The 27,520-nt window shown below is 40.9% G+C and overlaps 1 protein-coding gene across 1 annotated transcript; it reads right to left on the minus strand.

Moving 5' to 3' along the window:
• Positions 1–152: 152 nt before the first annotated feature.
• LOC145433705 (bile acid-sensitive ion channel-like) lies at positions 153–27,520 on the minus strand. Its single transcript, XM_080310895.1, has 11 exons — positions 27,121–27,520; positions 17,182–17,291; positions 16,865–16,964; positions 15,935–16,045; positions 15,272–15,388; positions 14,458–14,607; positions 14,115–14,232; positions 7,105–7,200; positions 6,937–7,040; positions 6,013–6,163; positions 153–452 (listed from the first exon to the last, which is right to left on the minus strand). The coding sequence occupies exons 1-11, from the start codon at positions 27,271–27,273 to the stop codon at positions 292–294; spliced, it is 1,371 nt and encodes a 456-aa protein (XP_080167021.1). The 5' UTR covers positions 27,274–27,520; the 3' UTR covers positions 153–291.

Here is a 27,520-nt window from a genome sequence, read left to right on the forward strand (position 1 = left end):
CGTTTATCCATTTGTGTCCTATGCCTAGCGCCCTTGCTCACTTTCGGACCCGCTGCCACTTTTGATTTTATTTCATTGTACCAGAGAGCAATAAACTGGTGATTTGTACTTCCTTTCTGCTGGATCTGTATTGTACTCCACATCTGCTCTAATGACGAGGCGGATGAAGCAATCGTGTTGCTGTCGAACGATAGACATCAAAATTATACAGACACGGTACAGTCACGTAGTCGATTTTAATCCGTTCACTCAACGCATGCATCAATGCTAAAACCCAATTTCCGTTTCCCGTTATTTTTCTTCGACGTCCTGGTTGGTGGTTTTCTGGTGGCCGCGTAGCTCTTTTACTTTGCGCATTAAAATTCTGAAGTGGTTCGCAAAGAAATGCGCGATGTCCACGATAGTTACCACGCTTATGCCGAGCCATAAGCCTAATTGACCGCCAACATCACCTGGAAATATTTGCAACAGATTAAGTGATAAGAATTTCCTACTTGATGACGAGGAACGGCCAACAATTACAACCGGCGCAGGCAGGTTGAAAAGTCGCAATTATTCTTGCGTAAGGGTAAGATTTATTATATAGTGTCGCCATAAGGGAGAACAAAATCGATTAACAGCTGATGCTAATCGCGTACTGATCGACAAGCCAAGAAAAGATTACCATTTCAAGGGATTGATTGTCAATGTTCAATTGTTCATTCCTATAACTGATGCAGTTGGAGGATAATTTATATCAGTGGTCGAGATCATCTTTGGCATCGACACCTTCACTTTCGTCATATATGTTCGGAGTTGAGCATTAGTACGAATGTGCAATTGTGCATGGTTCGTGAATGAAACGTTGAGTATCACAACAAGTACTTTTAAGCAATAATATTTCCAGTTGAAAAGGATCTATTGACGCGAGATCGCATCGTACATAACTACGTTTTCAAATCAGTTGACTCTATGCTTTAATTCACTGTCTTCTCATTTATGGGATATCAGTTTGGGGATCCATTTGAAAGAGACTGCAAGTCGTGCAAAATTGGCCATACGCAGTTCTTGTAAATGTAGATATGGAAATTGCAAACTTTAGGATATGGAAGATGAGGTTTCAAATTGGAGGTCTTGAAATTCCTGCTTGGTTGTCAACCAGACGTGGGGTAATCGTGATTAGTAATCGTAATCGATTACGACGATTACAGCATTTCCAAGTAATCGTAATCGCAATCGATTACATTCGAAAAAAATCAGAAGTAATCGTAATCGACTACTTCACATATGTAATCGATTTATTTGTGAAAGAACGATTACTTTTCATTTGTGCAATGCCCATGACATAAAGTGAACATTCGTGAACAATGAAGAGTGCGATTTAAAACAGGTTTTGGAGAGCATAAATGTAGGATTGTCAAACGCCTCTGCTCATTATTGCGTCACAACTCACAAGTATTAGCTTGGTTCTTCATTGCGTAACGAATTATCCGCATATAGTAAATAGATATTCAATATGCATGTAGGCCTAGTACTGTGATCGTATAAGAACACCCGCTATACAGTGGCGTAGCAGCCACTTGGCGGGTCTGGCTCTACGCCAGGGGCGGCAAAATGAGGTTTCACATTGAGAGAGAGAGAGAGATTGATGGTATTCTTTTTCGCCTGCACCATCGAGATGCTTTGACGACGGAGATGCGATACGGACTTTATAGTGAGGTCATCTAGTCTGCACCCCCCGTTTTCTTTCTCCTCCGTAATTGCTGAGCGCCTAGCGGGATAACCGCGGATACCAGTTTTCGAGTCTTTGGTCTGAAACAGCCGGGGATCGAACACACGACCTACCGATCAAGAAGCCGGACGCATTACCATTACCCTATATATCTCGCTCGGCACAGTGTACAAAGCCGGCTAAAAGAAGGGTAATTGGTAGTCCTATAGCTGGCGTCCCGTGAGCTAAAATTTAATTATACAGGTCTCAATCGAAAGCTAGTGTCGCTCTGATTCCGAAAACACGAATTTATATGTTAACATGGCAATGGAGCCACTCCGAGTTAGCCGTCAAGGCCGATTGTTCGGAGAGCTCGACGAAAAAGGAGAATGCCGGCAAACAATAAGAAGATGCTGGCATCAGTGTTGTTAAAGAAGTTAGACGATGTATGTTTCAAGCTTTGGACAGATTTAAACTTGAAGCTGAAACTAGTTTTACCGGCATACACCACTTAAATTATATGTTTGGATTTTTGAATTCCCACGCGCTGCTGCAAAGCGAAAGTCACAATTTATTCACCAGCGCTTGTAGAAGCACTTATGACGACGAGGTGAACTTTTTGGAGGTAGCAGCGAAAATTGTCATGCCTCATACCTTCGAATGAGGAATAATATAAACCAGAAGATTGCTAGCTTTTCGTACAAACCAATATGAGGCCTCTAGGACGAACACAAATTAAGATATGATCATATAAAGTTGTTCAACTTGAGATTTTAAAAGGGTTAAGAGGCTGGTGCGGAGAGGTGAAACCACGTTTGATCGTAGTGCAACAGCGTTTGATGTTTTACAGTGGTTAGTTAATGCAAAGCTACTTGATTCGACACCATATTTATGCTCGTGTCTGAAACTTTATCTGACCATCGGTGTTTCAATTGCGAGCTGTGTGAGGAGCTTCTTAAAATTCAAACTGATTAAGTCTTATTTACGTTCCACCATGAATGATGATCGGCTATCAGCTCTACCCATTATGTCTATAGACAGAGACTACGTTCAAAAACTTGAATTTGAGGATATTATCGCTGATTTTGCTTTGAGGCGGCTATTGATTTTCTATTTGGACAATACATTCGTTCGCTATTTCTTGTCTTTATTATTTTTGGCCTTATTAACGTTGAGACGGTGAGGCTGCATGAGACCGGGCATATTATTTGTAATTATTTTTATTGACAAGATTGCTTGAACACGAATCTATGTCGAAATATGCTGCGGTCTATACTTAGGGGGGGGGGAGGGGGCGGCATTTTAAGCGAGAGCCAGGGGCGGCAGCACATGCTGCTACGCCAGTGCCGCTATGCATCATGTCAGGTTATCAATACACTGCTGACGCCACTACCTCGTAGCGGGATAATAATCACCACTCTGCCTAGTTTCGAATGGTAACGTATGCACTATGTATTGATGTTTTGTTATGCTCAGGTAAACGCAGTTAGACCGTTGTTGGTTGGCGAGCGGTAGGCCTATTTACGTACACACCGGGCAAAGATTTGAAATTTTTTACCTGTCAAATTAAACATGACCATTTCTACATCGAAGCATTAAAAACCAACGGCTGCTGAAAAAAAATCATAAGCGAGCCGTTATTCTCCGTTACTCGTATAACGGCAGCTCGGAATATCTGTAATAAGTGGATTGTAGGCAGAAGTATATGTTTACCTTATCATATTCTCATCCTGCCCTAATTGAAACGAGCAACAATTTCTATTTCGCAATTTTATACTCAACATTTGGATCTGCCATTTTAGCCATCCACTTACACGCCATGTTAGTGTGGATTGCAGCTAGAATCAGTAGGCTTACCGAAACAGCATTTCGCTACTACCCCTTCTAAAAAATTGTGATTCCCCCCCCCCTCCCATAAGGCGATCAATAAAACTTCTGGCGGGTGAAGTCCTCCAGACCCCCCATTAACGACCGGGATTTTCACAAGAACTGGAAAACACGATTTGATGCGATATGGATTCGCTGTGTATTTGCTGTCAAGTCGCGCCAAGCGCGAATATTTAGGCACGTAATTTACAACTATAACTGTATTGTATGTTGGTAATTCTGACCTCCTTTCTGCTATATAATAAAACGATCTTGGAGTCACCCTAACGTAGCAGACGATAAAACTAAACGAAAAACTTTCGTGAGTCGCACCCAGAAATTGACATTTTTACACGGGGTTCATCATTTTCCTCAGTGGGTGAACCGGTTGGCATTTTTATTGTGGCGCTGAGATTGAGAAGACTATTCGTCGCGACAATATCCAGCGCGGCTATGGACAATGAAAGAATACACAATGTTTTGGCCAAGATAGCATGTCTTGCTGTGTCGCGGCCGGAACTGAAATGCCTATTTCTGTAAATCATGCAATGGTATAATATGTCATATTTAGGTAATGATGCCATGACGTCCCATTTAAAAAGCAAAGACCTTTCTCTCATGAGGCCTTTTCATCGCATTATTATCTTCCAAAGATAACTTCTAAGAAGCAAAATAAATGTAATCGTGATTACTTTTCCAAAGTAATCGTAATCGACTACCCGCGGATTTTGCTGTAATCGTAATCGTAATCGCGTGATTCAGAAGTAATCGTAATCGCAATCGATTACATTCATGAAGTAATCACCCCATGTCTGTTGTCAACTGCCGACGTTTTGGTTGTCTATGAACATGAACAAGAATAAGATTTTCCTTTTCTGTGAAACACCACTCTGCTAGTCTTGTGCAGGATTCAATCACGTAAAATGGTGTCACAATATGGACTGACTTAATTAGCACAGAACTTCGAAATTTACCTTCTTTTGAATAGAAAAAACAGTTATATGACTTTGCTCTCAATTGTGAGTAAAATGAATCACATTTCTAACAAAAGTTGACGTGGTCATCGACCTGATTATAACCATCCTGCGACAGGTTGCGTTTTCACTCCATCACTTGAATGCGGCCCGCGACACAAGTTGAGTTTTGACATCCCTGCCTTGTGGTAGCCTACTTATTTGATTTGTGATTATTTTCGATGATGCTATGTTTTGTCTACATATCACTTTTTGTCAGTTGAATTTAGAGTTTTGAGTGAAACGACTTCTGTAGTAAGATGCTTCTGGCCTGGTGGTCTCGACACTGATGACGCAGACCCCTACCACCATTACCCTGGCACTATATATCTCTCAATTGCCTGTAATGATGCTACTAATTTGCACGCTTGACAACTAATGATTCTGTTTGTGTTATATATCAAATTCAATAGTGTTACCAATAGGATTGTATTTAAAACAAACATGTTTAAAACAATGCCCTTGTTTGAAACATGTTTTTTACGACGTTTTTGTTTTTAAGCCATGACGTCACCAATATTCAATTGTGACGTCATAGTAGATCGGCATTGACAATTGCAAATATAGGTAAATATAGCCCATTTGACGAAATATCTACGTATTACAGCTGTTGAACCGACTATTTTGAGGGTTCCAACCATCCCATATCGTATACATCGGCTATATCGGGGTTAATTGTCCATAGGCTCGTAGGCTCAACATGTTTTTTGGAAAGTACCTACACAATTATGGCATGATTTCACAACTAAAAAAACACAATTTTTGTTTGAAAAGGCCTTTGTTTTAAACAACCATTTGTGTTTTTTAGAACGATTTGTTTTAAATGCAACCGTAGTTACCATGAATAATCGCTATTGGGAGCTGTCAATCAAAACCACTTTCTCAACCCTCCGGTTATATCTGTTGTTTCTGTTCGACATGGCCGATTCAATTCCAATGGCATGTAAAATGATACGATTCGTTTTGACCATTCCACCTAACCTAGGGTTACCATATTTTGGGATCGGGAATGGAGGACATTTGTACCAAATCAGAAAAGTTAGTTCATCAAGACTGAAAACAGCCGATTTTTTCAGGAACATTTGTTTAGTTGACTAAATAAAGGTCATCACTTTCATTCGGCTCCCGAATGACTCGCTCGAACGTCCGTAGTATTACCTGTTTAGCGTCATTTATGCTGATTTTCAGTCGAACCTGTCCATTATCCTAGCTGTATGTAAAGCTGTGAAGGAGGACATTTAGGCGTCCTCTGAGGACGTTTTCAAACACCTGAAAAAGGTAACCCTAACCTAACCACAACATCGTATTTTGTTCTTGGTAATCCCATCGCGCCATACCGTCGAGATATTCCGTGATAGCATGTCCTTGTATCTCGTAAACTATATCTCCGGACTGCAGTATCTTTGCTGAGACAGTGCGCCAAAGTAGTTGAGTGACTCTTACTTAGTAACGCGCTCCATGTGATCTTTTTGTCTTCTCGTCGCTCCACGTAGCTTAACGATTCATAATACACGTGGAGTCCAACTAGATTTTGCGAAACTTTTTCCTTCGTAGCGTTTTCCCAAAATGTTATCGGTGAATTGTAGTAAACTGCCTATTGTTGAAAGTAAATGCGATTTCTATTCAGAAAATTGAAAATTAGCTGAGTATGAGTATACGTGCATGATTTTTCGTTGTTTCACCTAAGAATACTTTTAGACTACTGTCACGCATTTTCATAATCATTGATAATGTGTAGGGCTGAGCGTATTGAATTGAGTACGCGAATCTGATTCGTGTAGCCTACCCTACCGATTCCTGATTTATTACATTCTCAACTATAATTTAATCCTCAAACGTGGCTTACATCGTAGGCCTATGTAACTCTACGAGATATCAACCTTTGTTTAGCTCATGGTTTATTAAATGCGGATATGTTGTAGTTTAATGAAAACCTTCCAATTTCAACAACCAAACAGCCCATAATTAACCAATTATAAATTCACTCAGAATGAATGAGAACGTTGTTGCTGAATTATCTCCACAAGTTAGCTAGTTGCTGACTAGCATCCGTGACAAGTGTTAGCCTAAAACATCCGGGTGTATTTCAATATGAATATAGGCTATTGTTCAATTGTATATCATACTCATCAGTCTCTTATCGATTAATTGTCGGTTGCCACATAATGATTCAAAATTACACTACATACTCATGCTCAATTTTGCCCAGCCCTAATGATGAGTCTCGGAAATATTTTTGTCCAGGCAAATGAAACAAAAATATAACGTTGGTCCGACCGGCGACCAGCACGCGAAATATTTTGGAAGTCAAACACTCAAAATCGTTAGTTTATGTTAAAATATTCGGTCAGTCTTTCATGGACTTACTGCGTTTGGAAAACTGCCATATGATATCTTGGATTCGTGTCGTCTTGTGTTGCAAGGTGGCTGGCACTCACAATTTTCGGGAGTCAGGAAAAGCTCCCTGAACACTGAATTAGGTCATATTGTTACAATAATACAATCTTTGACAAGTATCCATTTCTTCAATCTTACAGGAGACATTATATAGACAGCTAATGGTTTCCGCTGGTGTACATTCAGGAAAATCAGTGGAGTTCTGGAAATGGTATAAAAGGCATTCGCACGATTCTGAAATAAACGACGGGTTGAACAAATTGCATAGTCGTTCGGAAATGATGATGGGCACTGCGTAAAACTACATGCCCGAAATAGTCGCTGTAAAAACATACTGTGCACCGTTCAGTCACGGCTCCGATTGTCCGGTAAATCAACCATTATTCATTTTCCCGTTGACAGTTACTGTATTCATCCTCTACGGCAGAGTTCACCAACACGCGGCTCGCGATGTCATATTTTGCGACCCGCGCTCTGATTTGAGATTTCGGAAGAACGATAAGTAAAGCATTTAGAAATGCCGAAATTTATTTCAGTTTCAAAATGAAGTTGTTGTTGTTTCAAAATAAGCTATTCGCCTGTGCCCAACATCGCTACCTAAAACGGCTTATAGGGCTTTCCCACAAGATCAAGCTTTAGGAGGAGACGCAGTGTTTCAGCTATAGTAACGTGCCTCGCCTGCCCCAATATTGATTCCTTAGTGCTGAGTTGGTGAAAAGCGTTGTCAGGTATCGTGCGAAGCTCATAGTTCAAAATAAAATGAAATGAATTATCATGATATTTCTAGTCGTATTTGTACTACTTTTATAAAGTATTGCTTCTTCTGTGGTAACTATGATAGCCGCCAACGTTAGGGAGCCTGGCGTAAAGTTTTAAAAACGTGGTTGCTAAACTGTGTTGCATTTTTGTTTCAATATTGCATTCTTGCGGCCTCTACGAAATTTGAAAAGTGGCCAGCGACCCCTGCTCTACGGCTACGGATATGCATTGGCTTTCGCCCGCGTGGGACAGTTCACTAGGATTTACGATTGGTAGCCGATGTAATACGTAGGAAATCATAAGCCACCCCTAACACACAGTCATCGCATAAAATAATGATTTTCACCTATAATTGCTATTTATAATGTATCCGAGGGCTTACGCCCGCTCGCTTGTTTTTCAGTCCTAGTCTGTTTTGAATGTGACATGCAGGGCCGTAACTGCCGCCAATTGGGGGGGGGGGGGGGGGGGTGAGCTTGAAGGGGGTGAAAATTATTTCGCAAATACACATTATTTTTGATAGAATTATTATACGTGAAAAATATTTTCGCACTTCGCGCGGTTCAATGTCGCTGCATGTCTTGATTTTGATATGGATGCCCAAATAAATCGAATTTAATTTCTAGAAACAGGCATCTCGGCGCCGGCCATTACCGCACCACGACACAGCAAGACAAAGTTTCGATCAACATGAGGCTCCGCAAATTGTGCTGCCAAAACAGTAGTGGCGAGAAACCCTTGGCCGAATATGATAGCCGCGTGTTGGCCGACACCTTGATGTATGTAAAGATATGTCCAAATCGTCAATTTTTTATATAGGCGTCGAATAGTCCTTGGTCTTGGCAATCTGAGTAAATGATGCACCCTATGAAGAAATGTCAACTCGTGAAAGAGGTTTTTCCTTTATTTTAGTTCGGGTCGTTTGGACGATTCAAATATCTTTTGACTCTATAGCAGGGGTGTCAAACATACGGCCTGCGGGCCGCATCCGGCCTGCCAGACGGTTTCATCCGGCCCGCGAAGCAATTTTGAGTAGATTGAAAAATGCGTGTATTATCGAGCATATTTCTGACAGCAAATGTTGGGATTTTTAGTAAGAAATACTTTCGTTAAAAATTCCCTCACGACAGCAAATGTAGAGTATGTTCATAGGTCATGATCATGACTATCCGACAGTGGTGTTGTGAATTCACTTCTGTCATCATTATAGGAACAAGTCGTTCATGTTGACACCCAATTTCGATAAGGCAAAAAAGTGCAAACACAGTTCAGAGTTTTATGGGAAAAGCGACGCCAATGCGAAACCTTTATATGCAGGTTACATGGAGAATATAATGCATATATAATATAATAGTTACACGAAAATACAATTCAAATATCTGGGTTCAGCTCTTGTATTCCTCAAAACTCACACGCAGGGCTGACGCCAGTATACGAATAAAACAAAGAGTGCATAGAAACATGACAACTCATATCATCGTTAGAGCCGCTGCTTTAGCCGTTTATAACTGGATTCAACCGCCCAGTCATCGTATTATTGCCATAACTCCATTGTTTGCGAATAAGTGTAGCTAGAATAGAACCCCTATGATCCGTAATGTAATGCTAATGTAATGCTAATGTAATGTAAAGGCTACCATTGTGTACATAGGCTTGATAATAAAGTATTCAAATTTTAAAAATGGCTTGAGTTTTGAGGTAATATTTTGGAATCATTTGATTCGTACGGCCCGCGAGTCATATGAAGGTTTGAATCCGGCCCGCGACGCAAGTTGAGTTTTACACCCCTGCTCTATAGCGACAGAGAGGTCACGAAATAAGAATATTCAACACTGCGTAATTAATGACAATGCCCCCTCCCCCCGTAGAAGTATTATTAATTCATTAGGGCTCCCTAAGTTTTCGAAGACACCACGTTCCTCAGCTCTACCAGTAAAGATGATCACGTGGGCTGAAAGCGGATCAAAAGGATGAGCATGGGCAATTACTAATCTAAGTGACAAAATTCAATCCCATATTTGAACACTTCTTCTCGCGTGGCACGACCAAGTACCGCACATACAGGGCTTTGGAGCCGGAGCCGTGCATTTTCAGCAGAGCCGGAGCTCTACATAAAATTCAAGAGGAGCCGGAGCTGGAGCCGGTTCCATGAACAATAGCTCCGGCTCCGATGTATTTCAAAAGATGGTATGCTTTTACTGATGGCTAAATTCACATAATTTACGATAATCCTTCAAAAAATTAAGAATTGTTGCCTCGTTGGCCCCCCTTTTCTAACTAACCAGTAGCCATGCTTATACATAGGCGCCAAACTTGGGTAGGCTGGATCAAAGTCACTCAACTATGACATAGTTGAGTGACTTTGGGCTGGATTTGCCGCGCTTACTCCGTAATTACTGTATTATAAGCAGGGCTGTGGAGTCTGAGTCTGGGTAATTTTCGCTTGATGGGGTCGGAGTCGTGAAAACTATAATAGCCGGAGTCGTGGGGAAAATTCTGACTGGAGTCGGAGTTTGTGAGAATGACCCTGACTTCGACTCCGACTCCAACTTCTCTATCATGAAAACGTTTGCTTTCAAAGAATTTTCAATAGAATTTTTATGTACCACCAATCACTTTTATTAACCATACGGATCAGGTGCGGCCAGCCCGTGGCACACAGGCCAAATTTGGCACACGAGAAGGTTAGGTATGGCCTGCGAGGTAATTCTCGAAATTATTTATGACATCAGGTACAATTGCAAGGCCAACCAAAATTTGACTAGCATGACCGCGAAATTTGATGATGACTAAAACAACAGTTCTGACGCATTGACGTATCCAGGGGCCAGCCACATTTATCCCATATCTTCGTATATGACCATAAAGTAAAATATTTCATAGCAGATTTATTTGACTTGAAATTATTCTCGGTACTTCGCATGATTCATTGTCGCTAGATTTCTTGCATTTAGTATTTGAGCCCCCTTCTGAAAATTATAAATACATATTATTCACAGAATTGAGTCTAACTATATTCGCAATTAGGAGATAACGTGTCGTCCAACATGCGGCTTCGCTTGTGCACTCGCAGCGAGATCGTCGACAAAACATGTGCACAAAATGATAGAGGCATGTTCATTGTTCACTGATACCGTCGATTTTGCTAAACGTCGAATAATTCTGTCCTTGCCAAATGAGCCCAGTGGTATACAGATGCGACCCCCAATGTATGTTAGCGACATATTTATTGATATAATTCAGTCATTATCTTGCAAAAAAATTTCTCGCTTCGCGCGATCAGGGTCTGATTGCGCTCCGCACAATTGCATGACATATTGTTATCAATTTTAGAGCGTATTAATATAAGTCCTGTTTGCAATGTTACCTAATTCGGTTCGCTCCTATCGGACGACTAAAAACAGGTTATCAACATTCCAGTTGCCCGCGCAATGGTTCGTAAATCTCATGTGCCCCTTTGGCCGAAAAAGTTGCCCACCCCTTATACAGATAAAATTTGACATTACTTGCAAATTACAACTCAGTTGCACAGGGGAAGAAAATCGCAATATGCGTTTTCGCGATGCAGTCAAAATTGATGCAATTTTTGGAATTATACCATGATACTGTGACAGAGCGAATGCATCGGCTGGTTTTGTAAAATAGTAAAATGATGTAAATATGACCAAACGATGCTTCCCACTTGACAAAATTAAAAATATTTGTAGTGTAGCTTAGCTGTTTTGGTGGAACGAATGATTAAGAAAGACTGCAAGTCCCAATCCTTGAATACTTGATTAAGTACATGTAGACCAGACATAGGCTATGGTCTTTGACTGCATAACTAAATTCCATTTATGACCAATGTCTATTAGTAGTAGGAGTGTTTGTGCTTGTAATCAGGATAGTGTGCAATTACAAAATTAGTAAGTTCAATCTCTTTATTAGTTGCTGACTCATACACAGGAGCTACACTTGGTTTTTTATCTACATTTTTATTATACAGGATTGGATATCTGCCATATTTGAATGATTCATACATTTCAGGATATTAGAGAGTCCATGTTATAAAAACTTGAAAAAGGAAGGATATTTAGCAAATCTTTCTTTCATGTTAATTGCATAGTGGATAATTCGAGCTGTGCCACAATGAAACAATTTAGCATGCCACCGTTAATCATTTGTGTGCATACGTTTAATGGTTGTATGATAGTCATTCAACCGACAATGTGGCACATAATTTTCGAAGTAAATTGGTAATAATGCTGGAGTCGGAGTCGGTACGTTTAAAGACCCAGGAGTCGGAGTCGGTATATTGAAAATGTGTGGAGTCGGAGCCGGAGTCGGTGGTAAAATTTACCGACTCCACAGCCCTGATTATAAGTAGGCTATTGAATCAAATCAACACAACACCGATGGCCAATTGTATGGTTCGAAAACTCATGAAAACCATGCGTGTCACAAAATGGGATTGATGCTTATGTAAAGCGAGCAATATGCCTAATAATTAGTAATGAGACGAATATATAAGCGACGCTATAGAATATAACTACGACCTTGCTGCACCAGTGCACATGTTGATTTAGAGGCGCGCATGCCGCACTCCGAGAAACATTGTCTCGTTTCTAAATTGGACGAGCAAATGCACGTTCTTCGTTGATAGTTTTTTTAATCGCAGCGCCAAATTGGATACTGTGTTATCTTTTTTGCCTATGAATTGAAATTCATTCAAGCGCACGATCGTTTACTCCTGTATCGATTTGCGAACGTAACTATAGGGAAATGCATCGAAGCAAGCAGCTCAGATCGCTATTAGAGTCCGCATATCGCACAATTGCCGCGATGCAAGCTAGTCAATGCGGTGTCCGAACCCTGTCCTGCTGTTGAATGGGGGCAATTAGTGATTGAATACGCGCTTTCCAATTTCTAATCATCAATTTTATGTATTCAATTCATTCTTGTCTGCTTGATACACTCGTATTCTTGAATTGTCGCGCAATGTCACTCGTGAGCTTGCAGCATAATTGGTTACTGACTTGTACAGTGCACGGCGTTGAATTAAGTTCTCAAATATTGATGCACCACCAGATTGTCAGTGGCACTAATTTTGAGTTTATACGATTCTTTTGAAGGGGAACCTTCTATACTCCACTAAACTTGATCGACGACGGACGGACTGGTAACGAGCGCACCAATATCGAATTTGAACCCATTGGGTATATTTCGAAATAAGTGGATTTCTGCTGTTAAAGTCGCGACATTCACTCATTTCTGCAGTTACATCTGAACAAATCGCACCATTTCAAGATTAAATTGGACTGTATGGCTTGACATTAACGAGCACAGTACCGGTATTAAAACATCCCATCACTGTTTTAATGCTGTATCATGTGTATTGTGTACAATGTACATGCAATAACATGGAGTGAGTTGCGTTCTCGTGTGGATATGACGTCACCAACAGACGAAACGAAGTAATTATAACGTCACAGGACTTTGCATACCCCCACAAAATTACGACGGCTACAACCGAACCATAGTTGCCGGAGCTGGAGCCGGAGCAGTGGTATCAATGAGCTCCGGAGCTTGGAGCCGTAACTAATTCATCATAGGAGAGAGCGCCGGAGCTGGAGCAGTTAAAAATTTACGACTGCTCCAAAGCCCTGCACACACACACACACACACACACACACACACAAATACGTTATCGTGTAGTAACAATGAATCCGGGGTTACGATAGGGTTGCCATATTTTTGAATCGGGAAAGGATGACAATATTTTCAATTCACAAAAGTTACGTTATCGGAATTGAAAACAGCTGATTTTAAGATTTATTACCTACAAATCTTGTTGTGTCGACTAAACATAAAAAAGATCATCATTCCTGATTGATTCCCGTCTTACCCACTCTTTAAAGATACGGCTCTGGTGTTGACTAAAACAAAAAGGGACATCACTCCGACTCGACTCGCGAATGGCCCGCTCGAAAGTCCGCATTGCATATTTCGCGTTATCTATGGCGTTTTTTAGTTGCCCCTGTCCGTTAGCCTAGCTGTCAAAACTATGAAGGAGGACGAATTTCAAAAAATGATGACAAAGGCGTCCTCGGAGGATATTTTCGATTTTCTGAAAAAGGAGGACAAATCCTCCTAAAGGAGTACATGTGGTAACCCTAGCTTACGAGTAGGCGTGGAGGGGAGGCTGAAGTTTCGTTGGTGACCCCATGGGGTAGCAAAAGACCAACGCTGGGAGGTTGACGAGATGCTATTCCGGTTCTGGTAACATGGATCGACTTTTGAGTGGGCTAGAGCAATTAAGAGAGTATCCTGGATAGTTGATGGAACCTGCGTCAATGAGTATGCAGTATGCACCTCGTCGCAATTTGCCGTTGTAGACCGAAGGGGCTTACCTTCTATGAATTCTCTGTGGCATTCCCGAAAGCAGTTCGCATGACTGTAGGTTTGGTAATAATTCAGGTTTTCCTTGTCTGGCTGACAGCGTCCCCATGGCTCATACATTATATTTTCCTAATCAGTATATGGAAGAACAAAATGAATCTAAGATTTTGAAAGGTCCTACAAACCTCTCCTGGATATCAAATGGAGCTATCATTACTTAATTGGCACGATGACACACCCTCTATGGGTGTTTTAATTTTGTTTCTAAGAACAATCCACGTGCGAATATAACGACGAGCAAGTCAAAGGTTTTGCTAACGATTAAAGATTTAGAATACCCCGGTGCCTTCCTACCTGAATCATTTTGACAGTCACGAATGCCGTGAAACCCACCGGTACCGCAAGTCCAAACTCGTCAACCTCAGGAACGCTAGTAGGTGAATGAACTTGAACCTTGATTCCGGCTCCCCAGTTACCGTACTCCGGCGTCTCCGTATATCCGTCCTGTAGAGTCACGAACATTGTATACGAGTGAATATGTTACGTTCACCCGTATAGATGGGTTTAAAATGCGCGATCCCAAAAAACAGACACACAATTCTCAAGCATGTTTGTTTTGAAGTTGAAATTTAGTTTTGTTTTGACCCCGCCACACCCCCACCCTAATAATCAAAAAATACTCGTATGCATCATCGTGTTGAATTTCATCTACTGCAAAATAATGATATTACGATTCATATTGAAGCGAGTTACTCCGTTGATCTGAGATGAGAGGTCATTTTCTGAATTACGATACTGCCATCGATTTCGATAAACTATTGACAAGGCTAGTCTATATATATCCCTGGATAATGTATATTTGAAATTTAAATAAATTCCAGTTTACGACGCCACTATATTTTTCACGATCAAACGGCATTGGAGATCACGTCACACGACAGCGTGTCCCGTAGGAGAAAAATAAGGCTGATAAAATGGAATGGTCCGTTCCTCGATGCGACAATGGCCCATACACTAGCAAAGACCGAAGCGACAACAACAACGCCACGTAGCTCATACCGATGAACCATAATTTGAATGAAAGAATAGGTGAGTTGGAGACCCCTGATTTAGGGCATGGCCATACTTAGAAGTGCCCAAGCATTCACACAAAGGATAACAGACTAACTTGTCGTGAGTCAAGTATCATATAGAGTCCGCTTTTACTGCCGGCTTTCTCCACCCAGCGATCAGTTTTGAACGTCCAGCACTTTCCCATATTGCCGATCGTGTAAATGAAATCGTCCTGAAAAAAATTTTCATTTCGTGCATGATTTTCTGCAGTTCGCCCGCGATTCTGAATATATTGAAGAACAGCTCTTATGAATCGATATTAGCTTGTGTTCTTGGAGGTGGGCTACGTCGTCGCTGTGGAAGAAGATTAGCTTATGTCCTTACACATTTTGAGAGAATTAGGTTCTGATAAATTTTTCATTTTCTTTCGGCCTTATCTTGGCCATCGTGACAAACATAACCATGGCCAAGATATGACCGAGAAAAACTTGATTTTCTCAAAATTTGAAAAATGGACATTATAGCTATAGGCTACTTTGATTCCGCAGCGACAATATGGTGTTGTTGTCAGACGATAAACGGACGGAAATGCAGCCGACACAAATGATGTCACGAGGTCAACGATGACAAAAAAACAATTCGCGCATTTCGATTTCACTCTTTCATTTTACTTTAATTAAGCTACAGCGGGGCCTACGGCTAGAGCAATAGAGAGTGATCATTAGACGTATAAAACACATTCCTCGGCCACTGTTACTCGTGAAAAGAATGCAGTTACCGCAGTACATTCTTCATTTCCCATTCGGCACCAGTACAGAGACTCACTCAGATTCCATCCTTTCACGATAGCGTATTCTCGTACGGAGCCATTATACATGTTGTTGAAATACTGGGAAAAGACATGATTTGATGACAGATCACAATGACAAACTAAACTTCCGAGAGTCCGCTCTGCGTAATTGGTGGCGACGATGCGTATTGCAATTTGAAAGTTGTTACCGGCAATCGACAAACGAGCGGTCAGAGACGGGTCCGTCTACTTTGTGCGTGTCGGCTATATGTCGACTATGTTGACTATGGTCGTGTTGGAGGAGGAGGATATTACGGTCGGGGGAAAGGGACCCTAACCCACCTCCAACCCTAATATCTCCCCCTCCAACCCTAATATCCCCCTCCCCCAACCCTAAACTTGGGACACCCTTACCCCAACCTTATCCCTAACCTGCCTCCAACCCACATATCCCCTCCCCAACCCTAATATCCCTCTCCCCAGCCCTAATACTGCCATTTGTACCGGGCAATATCATCAATGGATGCTTTTACCACCTTAAGTGACTACACCTTCAGAGAATAGAGTGTGTATTCACACCCATAGGAATGAAAAGGGTGGTACACGAAATCAGAACCTAACTCAGAATTATATCGCGGTCTTAAATCCTATACGTGCCTACGTATGTATATCTTCGTACATCCCTACGTGCATGCATAACTTGGATTACAATGTTGTACTCGATTTATATCGTAGCAGAAGACTGGGGTAGGTTCTGGTTTCGTCTACAAGGGGTGTATATTCACACCCCTATATCAGGGGTGGTAGACGGGTGGAAATACACACTCTTTTCGCCAAGAGCGTACTAGCAAAACACGGTGCGTAGTGGCGTGTTTCATTCGCCTTTGGCCTGGATTTTAAACACTTATAGATAATTACCCCAAGTTTGTCGTAATCAATACCTCCGTATGGATTAACTTCCGCTTTGGCCAACTCTTTTATTGCATCCATTTCTTCTTGAGTGTCAGCATAAAAAAATCTTTTGAACAAAAATAAAAACATTATGCTCACAGTGCAAGACAGTGACACATATATGATCTGCTGAAAGTGTGTGTAATAAGAAACGCCGGTAACGATGTTGTTGTAATAGACGACGATGTTACTTGTTTTCTCCATCTATTACCGTTATTACCGCAATTTGTTCCAGTTATAATTCATGTCTCGTGATTTAAAGAAAAATAAAACGCTACTCGCACCTGTTAAAATTGCAAATTGTTATCGCTGGCATTTCTAGCGTCGCGTTGTATTGCTCGACAATTGAAGTAGTAGTTTCACGAGCAAAATAGGCTTGGATCCGTATGGTCACCTATAGATTATAGTATCGATAGATTTGCAGGATATCGCACATAATACTTGAGAGAGACATTCGGTTCATGCGTCTTTTGTTTCATGCATACATTCCTTTGCAAAATATGCTGTGGACTTAAATCAGGGGTGTCAAACCAGGGTTGTAATGACTCGAGTCAAGATTATATGATGACTCGACTTGACTAGAACCATTTTTTTTTCAAATCAGCGAACAGTGTGGTACTCAATGACGAGTTTTTAAAGACATCATTGACATATAAAATAGGGTTACCATACGTCCTCCTTTGGGGGGATTTTTCCCTTTTTTTCAGGTTTTTGAACGCCTAAATGTCCTCCTTTTTGCCAATTCGTCCTCCTTTACAGCTTTTACAGCTAGAACAATCAACAGTAAACCAGAAACAGCAAAGACGGACGTTCGAGCGGTTAGGTCGTGGTTCGATCGAACGTGACGACCTTTTTTTGGGTCGACAAAACTAAATTTAGGTAAAAGGGGTGTAAATCGGGAGTCGAACGAAAGTGATGACCTTTTAGTCAAATCACCAAATTTTACAGAAAAATACCGAAATCCGCTGTTTTCAGTCTTGATCAACTAACTTTTCTGCTTTGGTAAAAATGTCCTCCTTTCCCGATTCCAAAATATGGTAACCCTAATATAAAGGAAAAGTAAAAAGGACCGGCTCAAGCACTCAGCCTTGCTGAACACCACAGGTAATAAGGTGGGCTGAGGACAAGGTGTTATGGATATTGAAACCATTTTTGTCGTCCAGACGGTAGCTTTTCATGAACCCTAGTTTTGGACCGCGGAATCCTTCGCGCGCTGCTTTCGAGAGGAGAATACTGTGATCTATACGCAGTCAAACGCTTATTTTAGATTTTAAAATGCTACACCCTATACTTCGTTTCTGCAAGACGTCATAGTACTGTTCAGCCACTGTCAGAAGGGCATGTGAGATTTGGTGCTTTTTGCGGAAGCCAAATTGTTGAGGATATATGATTGACATCTTGGCAAGGAACGAAGATAGGCGGGAGAGGAGCAATTTTTCGAATCCAATTACGATTGACGGGAGAACAGAAATATGTCGGTAGTTGTTAACATTAGTTCTATCCCCAGCTTTGTACACCGGGCCTGTAATAGGCGATATTAGGTCCTACATTGCAAAAATATTTGTTGACGTAATTCGAGATGGCCACAGCAGGATCTGTCAGATTGTCCCCTGAAGTTGAGTTCGTGATTTCCAAAACAGCATAGAAATATGCCAACTTATCGTCGCTATAGCGCCACTATTCTAAAGGTTCATAAATGCTTACAGCCGGAAATCATCTCATTTTTGCCAATTCGATTGATGCGAATGTTGCTAGTTGCTAATACAATCCTCTATTATCCGTGATACAGTGTTAATATATTATTTTATACATGCTTGATAATAAAGTATTCATGTGAAAAGCAAGTGCATGAGGTAATATTTTGGAATCATTGACCGGTCCGCGAGCGATTTGAAGGTTTGAATTCGGTCTGCGACACAATTTGAGTTCAACACAGCTGACTTAAATCATAGATATAGGCCTACCCATTGATATATCAAGTATATAGGTTATATCAGGTTGGTTAAGGACTGCGAGCAGGTCGGGCGGCATTGAAGGGACCCTCGTGGGCCGCATAGTCGAAACGCCCATGTAATAGAAAAGACTCCATTTGAAGTCTCGATACTCGACCCGGGGCCTACGATACGAATATCGTAGGGCCCGCTCGACCTAATTAATGGCTAGGGTAAGCTATGGGCACATTGGATCAGTGGTTCTCAAACTGGGGGTCGCGCGAAGCTGCGGAAAACTGAAAAATTGTTCGCGCTCGGCGCGATTTACGTCCGATTTGTAGTTATATGTTAATTTCATATTTGAGAATTTTCTCATCAACAGTCAGAACTAGGGCAAGTTTTTGCAATTTTTTTTACAGCTTACGACAGCTTACTAGATACTCATAATCTATGTACTATGATGTTTTAAGCTGTTTGAAGGGATTTTATAGTGCAACTTTTTGCAACTTTTCTCTATTTTTCATGCCAATTTTTACTGCAACTTTCATCAAATATTTCGTTAAAATGTAAAGGAGTCATTTAAAAACATGCTATAAACTATTTCTAGTATGGTTCTATTCTCTTTTATTTGCAAAACAAAGAGCTATATGATGGATTAGTTGAATCTCACTGTTATCTATGACACAATGGCTTGCAAGCAATAAGTTCAACTACCCCTGCCAAGCACGACTGTGTCCGAACAATATGTAAATAGTTCGCTTTAATAATTCTGTCGTTTAAATTTGAAATAGTTTCCCATTTCACGAGCGCCTAGGCGAGACTGCCGAAAATTACATTTTCACTTGAGTCACCTTTTTCAGGCTATTGCTTTTGTTAAAGGCACAGAGAGCGAGTTTTTCTGTAATGCCTTGAGTCAAGTTTGCAGACCTAGGGGGTTTGGGTGTGTTATTTGACTTGTTTTAGTGGGAGAGGGTTACAGCTATGCTGTTTGGCTCTTTTGGGGAAATTATTCCAGCATTGCGTAATTTTCTATGTGCCGGAGAAAATGTAATTTTGGGCGGTTTCGCCAGACGTTGCGACGTCGCCAATGCGTTAAATGGCAATAAAGTAACAAATTAGACAGCTCTGCAGGAACTAGGTTATACAACGGAACCTTTCGAGTATGTCATACCCTAATAATTCAACAAAAATTATAAATGCAACTTTTTACTGCAACTTTTGTTAAAATTAAATGCAACTGTCTCGCGATTTTAGTGCAACAAAAACTTGCCCAAGTCATAGCCTTCCATGTCATCAAACTATCCGTTGGGATTTCTAGCATTCTGGTTGCATTTTGTGATATGACGATACGGGGCGCGCGAAATATTTCACTATCATTAAGGGAGGCGTGTATAAAAAAGTTTGAGAACCACTGCATTGGATAAAGGGACACAATGATGCATCGTGAATATATTGAAAACCCTACATGAAGAATAAACATCCCTTCTATGGTTTAGTGGTGTCATATCAGTAGTAATCCTGACGCTCTGGAGTGGATAATTTGAATTAATCCGTGGATATCCCAAGACAGATTTAATTTTTTTCGCTCAAACCCTTAAAAACATTCCTTGAAGTGCCACGAAGTAAATGGTAGACAATAAGGTTATTTTACCACCCCCTAATGCAAGGGTCGCTAACTCAAAACGGGTCGCCGGCCACTTTTCAAATCTAGTTGCGGCCGCGCGCCGCACGACTTCAATATCGATATAAAATAAGCAACACCGTTTTAAAACTTAACGTCAGTATAACACGGTGCTATACCTAACACATGCGATGTGCATGTGCATAGTGTAGTGATCTCTGCCCTATAATGAATGTATCGACATGCATGCTCAGTAATTCATAGCTTAACACTATCCCATTTTCCCCCACCGCTAGTCCCATTTGCGCCATAAGCGCTTTTCAAGTGGCTGTGCTTTCGTTATTTATTCGCATTTTGGAATCTTTTCATTGAAAATATGCGTTTCATTGTCGCCCATCGTCTCATTGCTTAAGTTCATTTGTATTTCTGTATTGAAAATGAGCGACGAAAAATGTGTTTTATGGTCCATTGTGCTCCGCCTTCCCTTACCGCTCCGACAATATCTTATACAGACAGGAAGCAGTGTTGGGATGACTCGAGTCATGACTTGACTCGAGTCAGACTCGAGTCAACTTTTTCTTATGACTTGACTTGACTCGAGTCACTTTGCAAAAATGACTTGACTTGACTTGACTTTGCGCCTCAGAAATGTGGTTTGACTCGTGACTCGGAGCAAAATTTACGAGTCAATTTCAAGTCATTAAGTAAACGATGTCGATTAAATCAACCTATCTTGTGTACGTTTGGTTTGTTCGCGATACGCCAGTGTCACTTGTGAGAGCAACCAGTAATTCACTGCTTGTACGTTTCACTGATACTCCATTGTGACATCACAAACAAATTGACCGCAAACGCAACGATCACAGTTTACGTTGTCGTGGTAGCAGTAGAAATCTAATAGCAACGTATCTTTGTTTCTTATACAGCTCAGTTCTTACATTGCGTAGTGCTTACCTTTACCAACACTCATGTATGATTTAAATCAGACGAATATAGTTTATGCCAGGGGTTCTCAACTTTCCTTGCGTAACGGGCCGCATTTTAACAGCAAAAAGCGCTGCGGGCCGCAGAACATTACTACCGTATATTCGTGGACTAAACTATTATATTTAGGCTAATATAGCCTATTTACCAGTCGTGTATGGGCATTTAGTTTGTATGCATTCTACAGCATAATGGACAGCGTTCGTAAGCTTTTAGTTGCTGTTTCTAGTGAAATTGTGTCATCTTCCGAAGGAACAATAAATCTCTTCATGAAGCGTGCATTGCATTCGTTCCCAAGTCGGTATGTGCACCTTCAAACCCTTGCACCAGAGAACTGAACTCTCTGTTTCAATGCGTGAGCGAGCAAGTATAAAACTACGGTAACTTTTTATTTACAGAGACCATTGTCACTTTGGGCTCTCAGTGATATCAGAAGAAGTCTCATGTCCGGGGCAGAGATGGAAGCGGGCCGGGTGAGCCGGACCCGAACCCGGCCCGAACCCGACAAGTTCAGCCCGAACCCGGCCCGAACCCGACGGTCGAGTTTTGAGCCCGTTTCGGCCCGAAACCAAGTTCAAATAGCAATTTTAAACTGTTGCGAGCAAATAAGCTGATATACGATTCAAATTTCGAGCTTTTCAACGCTTTCAATGCTCTCACTTTGTTTTCTTTCGATAGCAATCTTGCATATGGCAAGAGAACTTGATATATCTGAATGAGAATACGCTGAAAACAGCCCCACTGTTAACCTAGTTCCACCATCCTTTTTGCAAAATGTGAACTGTATTAAATGGTTCAATATTAAACTAAATTAAAGAAATAAAGGAATGAAATTGGCCAAGATGAGAAAAATAGTGTGTTCAAAATACAAGTCAACTGTCATCCATACAAAGGGCGTTGCATTCACACGTTATACGAAGAATTGATTATTTCAATAGCCTCAACAGTTACTGGATACAGTCGGGTTCGTCTCTCAATTTGTAAATGGGTAATGTATTGCATCTTATCAATTTGTTCTCAATCAATTCTCTATTCTCTATTTTGGCTGGTGACTATCAACGTAGTTTACCAGTTCTACGTATATGTGAGCGATACAGCGCCTTCTTGCGTGTATATTCAACTCTATATTCGTTTAGCGGTTCAGAATCAGGGACCACTCAATATGTATTTCAGACAGCTAGCAAAATGCAATGATGCAATCATGCCTCATACTTCGAAATGGCAACTTGACTTGAATTGTGACTTGACTCGTGACTTGACTTGACTTGACCCGACTTGACTCGAGTCACCTCCAAAAACCGAGTGACTTGACTTGACTCGAGTCAGCTTTGAAAATCGATTGACTTGATTTGACTCGAGTCAAAATGCGCAATGACTCGAAATGACTCGTGACTCGAAGGTAGTGACTTGATCCCAACACTGCTATATAACAATACTACCGCTGTCACATAGCCTAATACAATATAAGTTAGTTTCCGTATAGACCTAAAGCAATTTACCATGGACGACAAAATCACTATGGCGCATCTAAAAGCTTTCTTTAATAAATATTACCACCGCCGTAACACATCTATCGATCAATTCTGCTGTGCCACAACGGAAGCCGTCGTCTCATCACCTGCTTCTAGCTGTTCAGTTCAGCATGCCTCATCGAAATTAAAACTAAATTGGTAGTAATCCAGGCTATCCATCCATCCGTAAGTCATGTTTTCGTCACAATGTGGCCTGAACAATGATCAATGTCTGGCGTATTTGGGACACTTGTTTACTATTTAGCTGACATTGTTTCATTACTCAATCATAGTCTTCGGGCCGTCTTATAATGAAGTTTATCTGGGTTCATACTTCGTATAAAATTTATTCACAGATATTGCCATACTTATACGTGATACGGTATTGGTGTATCTTATATGTAGTTGTGCCACTTTCGAACAAAATTGCAAATCAAATTTGTATATGAAGTCAATGCTTTTCGTAGTGACTATTCGGCCCGATTAAATCCCCATAATTTTTATAACTTTGGGCCCGAACCCGGCCCGAACCCGGCCCGAACCCGGCCCGAACCCGAAAAGCCCGGCCCGACTTCCATCTCTGGTCCGGGGTAATTTCTGAGCAAACCAATCAACCATTCTCCTTTCCTTCCATGGCTGATGCCCTGCACCAATAGTTACAGATGTCAGCTTTGTAATTAAGTTGATGTTGTTTGCTAGTCCCCTCTCCCCACGTTTGCCCATCCAGCATTACGTCTACAAATATATCCACTCTGATAGAATATCTCAATACAATTAGCGTTGCAATGTCCGTAGATTTGTCCAATGCTAGGTTAAAGTAGTCTACGGGGCAACGCGTTTCAAAACATGCGACGAAAGATTAACTGACATTGCTGTTACTCTTCTTGTCACGGTTGAATCAGACAACGGCAGCTTCGAAATGAAGTTGTCCTTGCTGCAAAATTCCGGAAACAGCGTAGATTCGCACATTATAGTAACGTTTTGTTGGAGAAACACATTCTCTAACAGATTTCGTGGGTTTAGCGATACACCAAGCAATTTGGAACCATGCATTTTAAACGTCGTCGGTAATCTCAACAATGCCTCAAAATATGGATTGCTTAGCCTGAGACCTAGCTAGCAACGCTTTTTTCTAAGATCAGGTGACATGTGTAACTCGAAATGGAACTGTCCCGAAGACCTATTCAGAACAATTAGAATCTAAACTCGACCATATATCAAGAAACCAGAAAACATTGCAGAATGAGAATAAATAAAACGAAACAGAGACGGAGCGATAAGAGAGCTTTAGTAGCTAAATTGATACAGTGTACACAACATAACTGTGCCGGTAATAATTGCGATCATATTGAAAGATCTCGCGGGCCACAGAAAAAGCGTCTGCGGGGCGCATGCGGCCCGCGGGTTGAGAACCCCTGGTTTATGCGTTTATATTCTCATGAATGTTTTGGTGGGATGGTAGTGTATTGTACCACATAAATTTGTTCATCTTCTGGAGGCTTCGTATTCGATCCTCTAAATTGGCTGATCCTCATAATAGCAGATTGTAGCATGAAGCTATACAGTCACTCGCGTATTTTATTAGCAGTTCAATACCTTTTTGCATGTATATTTAACTTTATATTCGTTATTTGATTCAAGATAAAGGCCACTTCGTCTGTCGAAGGTAGTGACTTGATCCCAACACTGACAGGAAGGCAAAAAGTGATTCGTGTTGTGACGTCATATGTTCGTGTTCACAGCGAACCTTTAAGAGCAGTGGTTCTTGAACTGGGGAGTGTGAAAAAATGGAAGGGGGTCGCAAAGCCAACTGAGAGTATGATGCATTCTCGAACTCATAATTAGTTGGATTTGTGCTGGAACTTAGACGTGTTCAACAACGGCAATGACCATGATTTTAATTGGATTTTAAACGTTATCACTGCGTCTTACTGTCAATATATACAGATACAGATATACGCCGATGCTTGATTTTGACTGAATTGAGATGTCGGACCAACTGGTAAACATATCGGAGTTGAGAGTATAACTGTTTTGAACTCAAGGGATACTTTAGTCGGTGCTATAGGTAAGGGATTGACTGACTGGCCGCTAATTTGAAAATACTACTTTTTCATGCTCTCCTGTTGAGGCAAATTCAATAAATGATCTTGCTATCTATCTATTAATAAGCACCGGTGCAGCGTTCGTCAAAAGACGCGAAGGTATGGTTAAATTTGATATTTCCCTATAAGGCCGTGTCGTATGCAATGCATCAAATGCCTTTTGAATCGAATAAACAAAGATTTTGATCGAAGCTGTTTACAACGGCGAAGTAGACATTCCTGGTATATCAAGCTAGGTCATATTTTGTATCATCTCACTCTTATGAAGCAGCGCATCTAAAGGCAGGTCAAAGTACTCTCTTACTGAGAACCATGTGCATAACAGTTCGTTAAGAAATGTTCTATAGCAACAAACACCCATCAACTGAGCGCATATCCAAATCCATCCCAGGATGTGCGTCATCGGCTATTGCAAAGGTGTGATTCCCGCGAATTTTGAATGGTATATGGAGTATGTGTTACATAGTAGTGGTCCGTTTGAGTCAAGCTCAAGTGGGATCACTGAATAAACAAAACACTATAATCGAAAAAATAATATTTTTTCTGACTTTCTACAATGAATGCAGTTGACAAAATAATCAATAACCTGCAAAACATTTTCGCGATAAACTATAATACACACCTGCGCAGGTACTAGTCATTGGTATGTATAGTCCGATGTTTAATTTTATATTTTTGAAGCCGTTCATATCATGAAATTGTACGTTTTATTGCAATCACCTGTGTTGATCATTTCAATGTTTTTGGTTTATTTATATTAGGAGATGAGAAAGGGGAGCACGAAATTTTTTACGATTATCGAGGGAATCTGGAAAGAGGTTTGTACCATCCCTATATTTCGTACCGCGTAATTCGTGCCGCAACCGCTATCAATCAATGAAACCTGTAAATCGCTAGTATATAGTTCTTAACTCTAGAGGCAATTACAATTGTCCTTCAATATGCTCGGCTTTCCTCTTTTGACATTAAGTTTGATTTAAGATGTAAAGTATGAAAATGAACAATTGAACATTTATTCTATGCAGTGTTGGGATCAAGTCACTACCTTCGAGTCACGAGTCATCTCGAGTCATTGCACATTTTGACTCGAGTCAAGTCAAGTCAATCGATTTTCGAAGGTGACTCGAGTCAAGTCAAGTCACTCGTTTTTTGGAGGTGACTCGAGTCAAGTCGAGTCAAGTCAAGTCAAGTCACGAGTCAAGTCACGATTCAAGTCAAATTGGATTTTCGAAGTATGAGTGATAATGCAAAGTCATTAAATTTTGCTAGCTGAGTGAAAGACAGATTAATTGGACATTTATGTTGCATCAAATTACAAATATAAAGGTAAATATACATGCAAAAAGGCGTTGTATCGCTCACGCAGCACACTAGATCTGCTAATAAAATACTTGAGTAACTGCTGCGTATAGATACATGTTACAGTCTGTTTTTATCAACGAAAATAGAGGATCGGGTACGAAGCCTCGAGAAGTCGTAACAAATTGATATGTTACAGTAGCCTACACTACCCATCTACACACCTGCGAGAATATAAACACATAAACGATGTTCGTTCGATTTAAATTGTACCAGAGTGTTGGTAAAGGGGAGCACTGCGTACTGAGCACTGAGAAACAAAGATACGTTGCTATGGGATTAATCTACTACTGCTGCGACAACGGAAGTTGTGATCGTTTCGTTTGCGGTCGATTTGCAATCAGTAAATGACTGGTTGCCCTCACCAGTGACATCGGCGTATCGCGAACAATCCGAACATACATAAAAAAGGACGATTTAATCAACCGTTTAGTTGATGACTTGAAATTGACTCGTAAATTTTGCTCCGAGTCACGAGTCAATTGACATTTTTGAAGCGCCGAGTCAAGTCAAGTCAAGTCATTTTTGCAAAGTGACTCGAGTCAAGTCAAGTCATACGAAAATGTTGACTCGAGTCTGACTCGAGTCAAGTCATGACTCGAGTCATCCCAACACTGATTCTATGTATTTCACCACTAAAGTTGCAAGTATTATTTCATGACGAATGATTCATGAAACCTAGTAAAAATATGCAAGCAGTCTATTACCATACCTGACTTACGAGCATTCCCAGAACGACAACAACTAGGAAGCACCAAAAAACTTTCTCGTACTTGCTCTTGCTGCTGTATATCTGACTGACCCCGTGACAGGAAGTGTTCTCCGAGAAGTTGCGTCTTATCGCGCTCAACTCGTTTTCACTCATGGTTCCGATATTTATTCCCAACTTTGTAAGTTGATACTTTGACTGCTCCAAATTGTCCACTTCGGTCAGTTTAGCAGTCGTTCGAAGATGCGCTATACTTTGCTCAGTGTGGTGGACCACTGGTCCCCTTAAATTGATGTATCTGATACGAAAGAAATATAACAGTTTCTTAGTAACAATTTAGTACGTAATCGGCCTACTACGCACCAGGGTTGTAATGACTGGAGTCCGACTCCAGTGGCGATTT

Source organism: Botryllus schlosseri, chromosome 2, assembly GCF_051294905.1.
Source record: "Botryllus schlosseri isolate E-star chromosome 2, Bs_hap1, whole genome shotgun sequence".
NCBI lineage: Eukaryota > Metazoa > Chordata > Ascidiacea > Stolidobranchia > Styelidae > Botryllus > Botryllus schlosseri.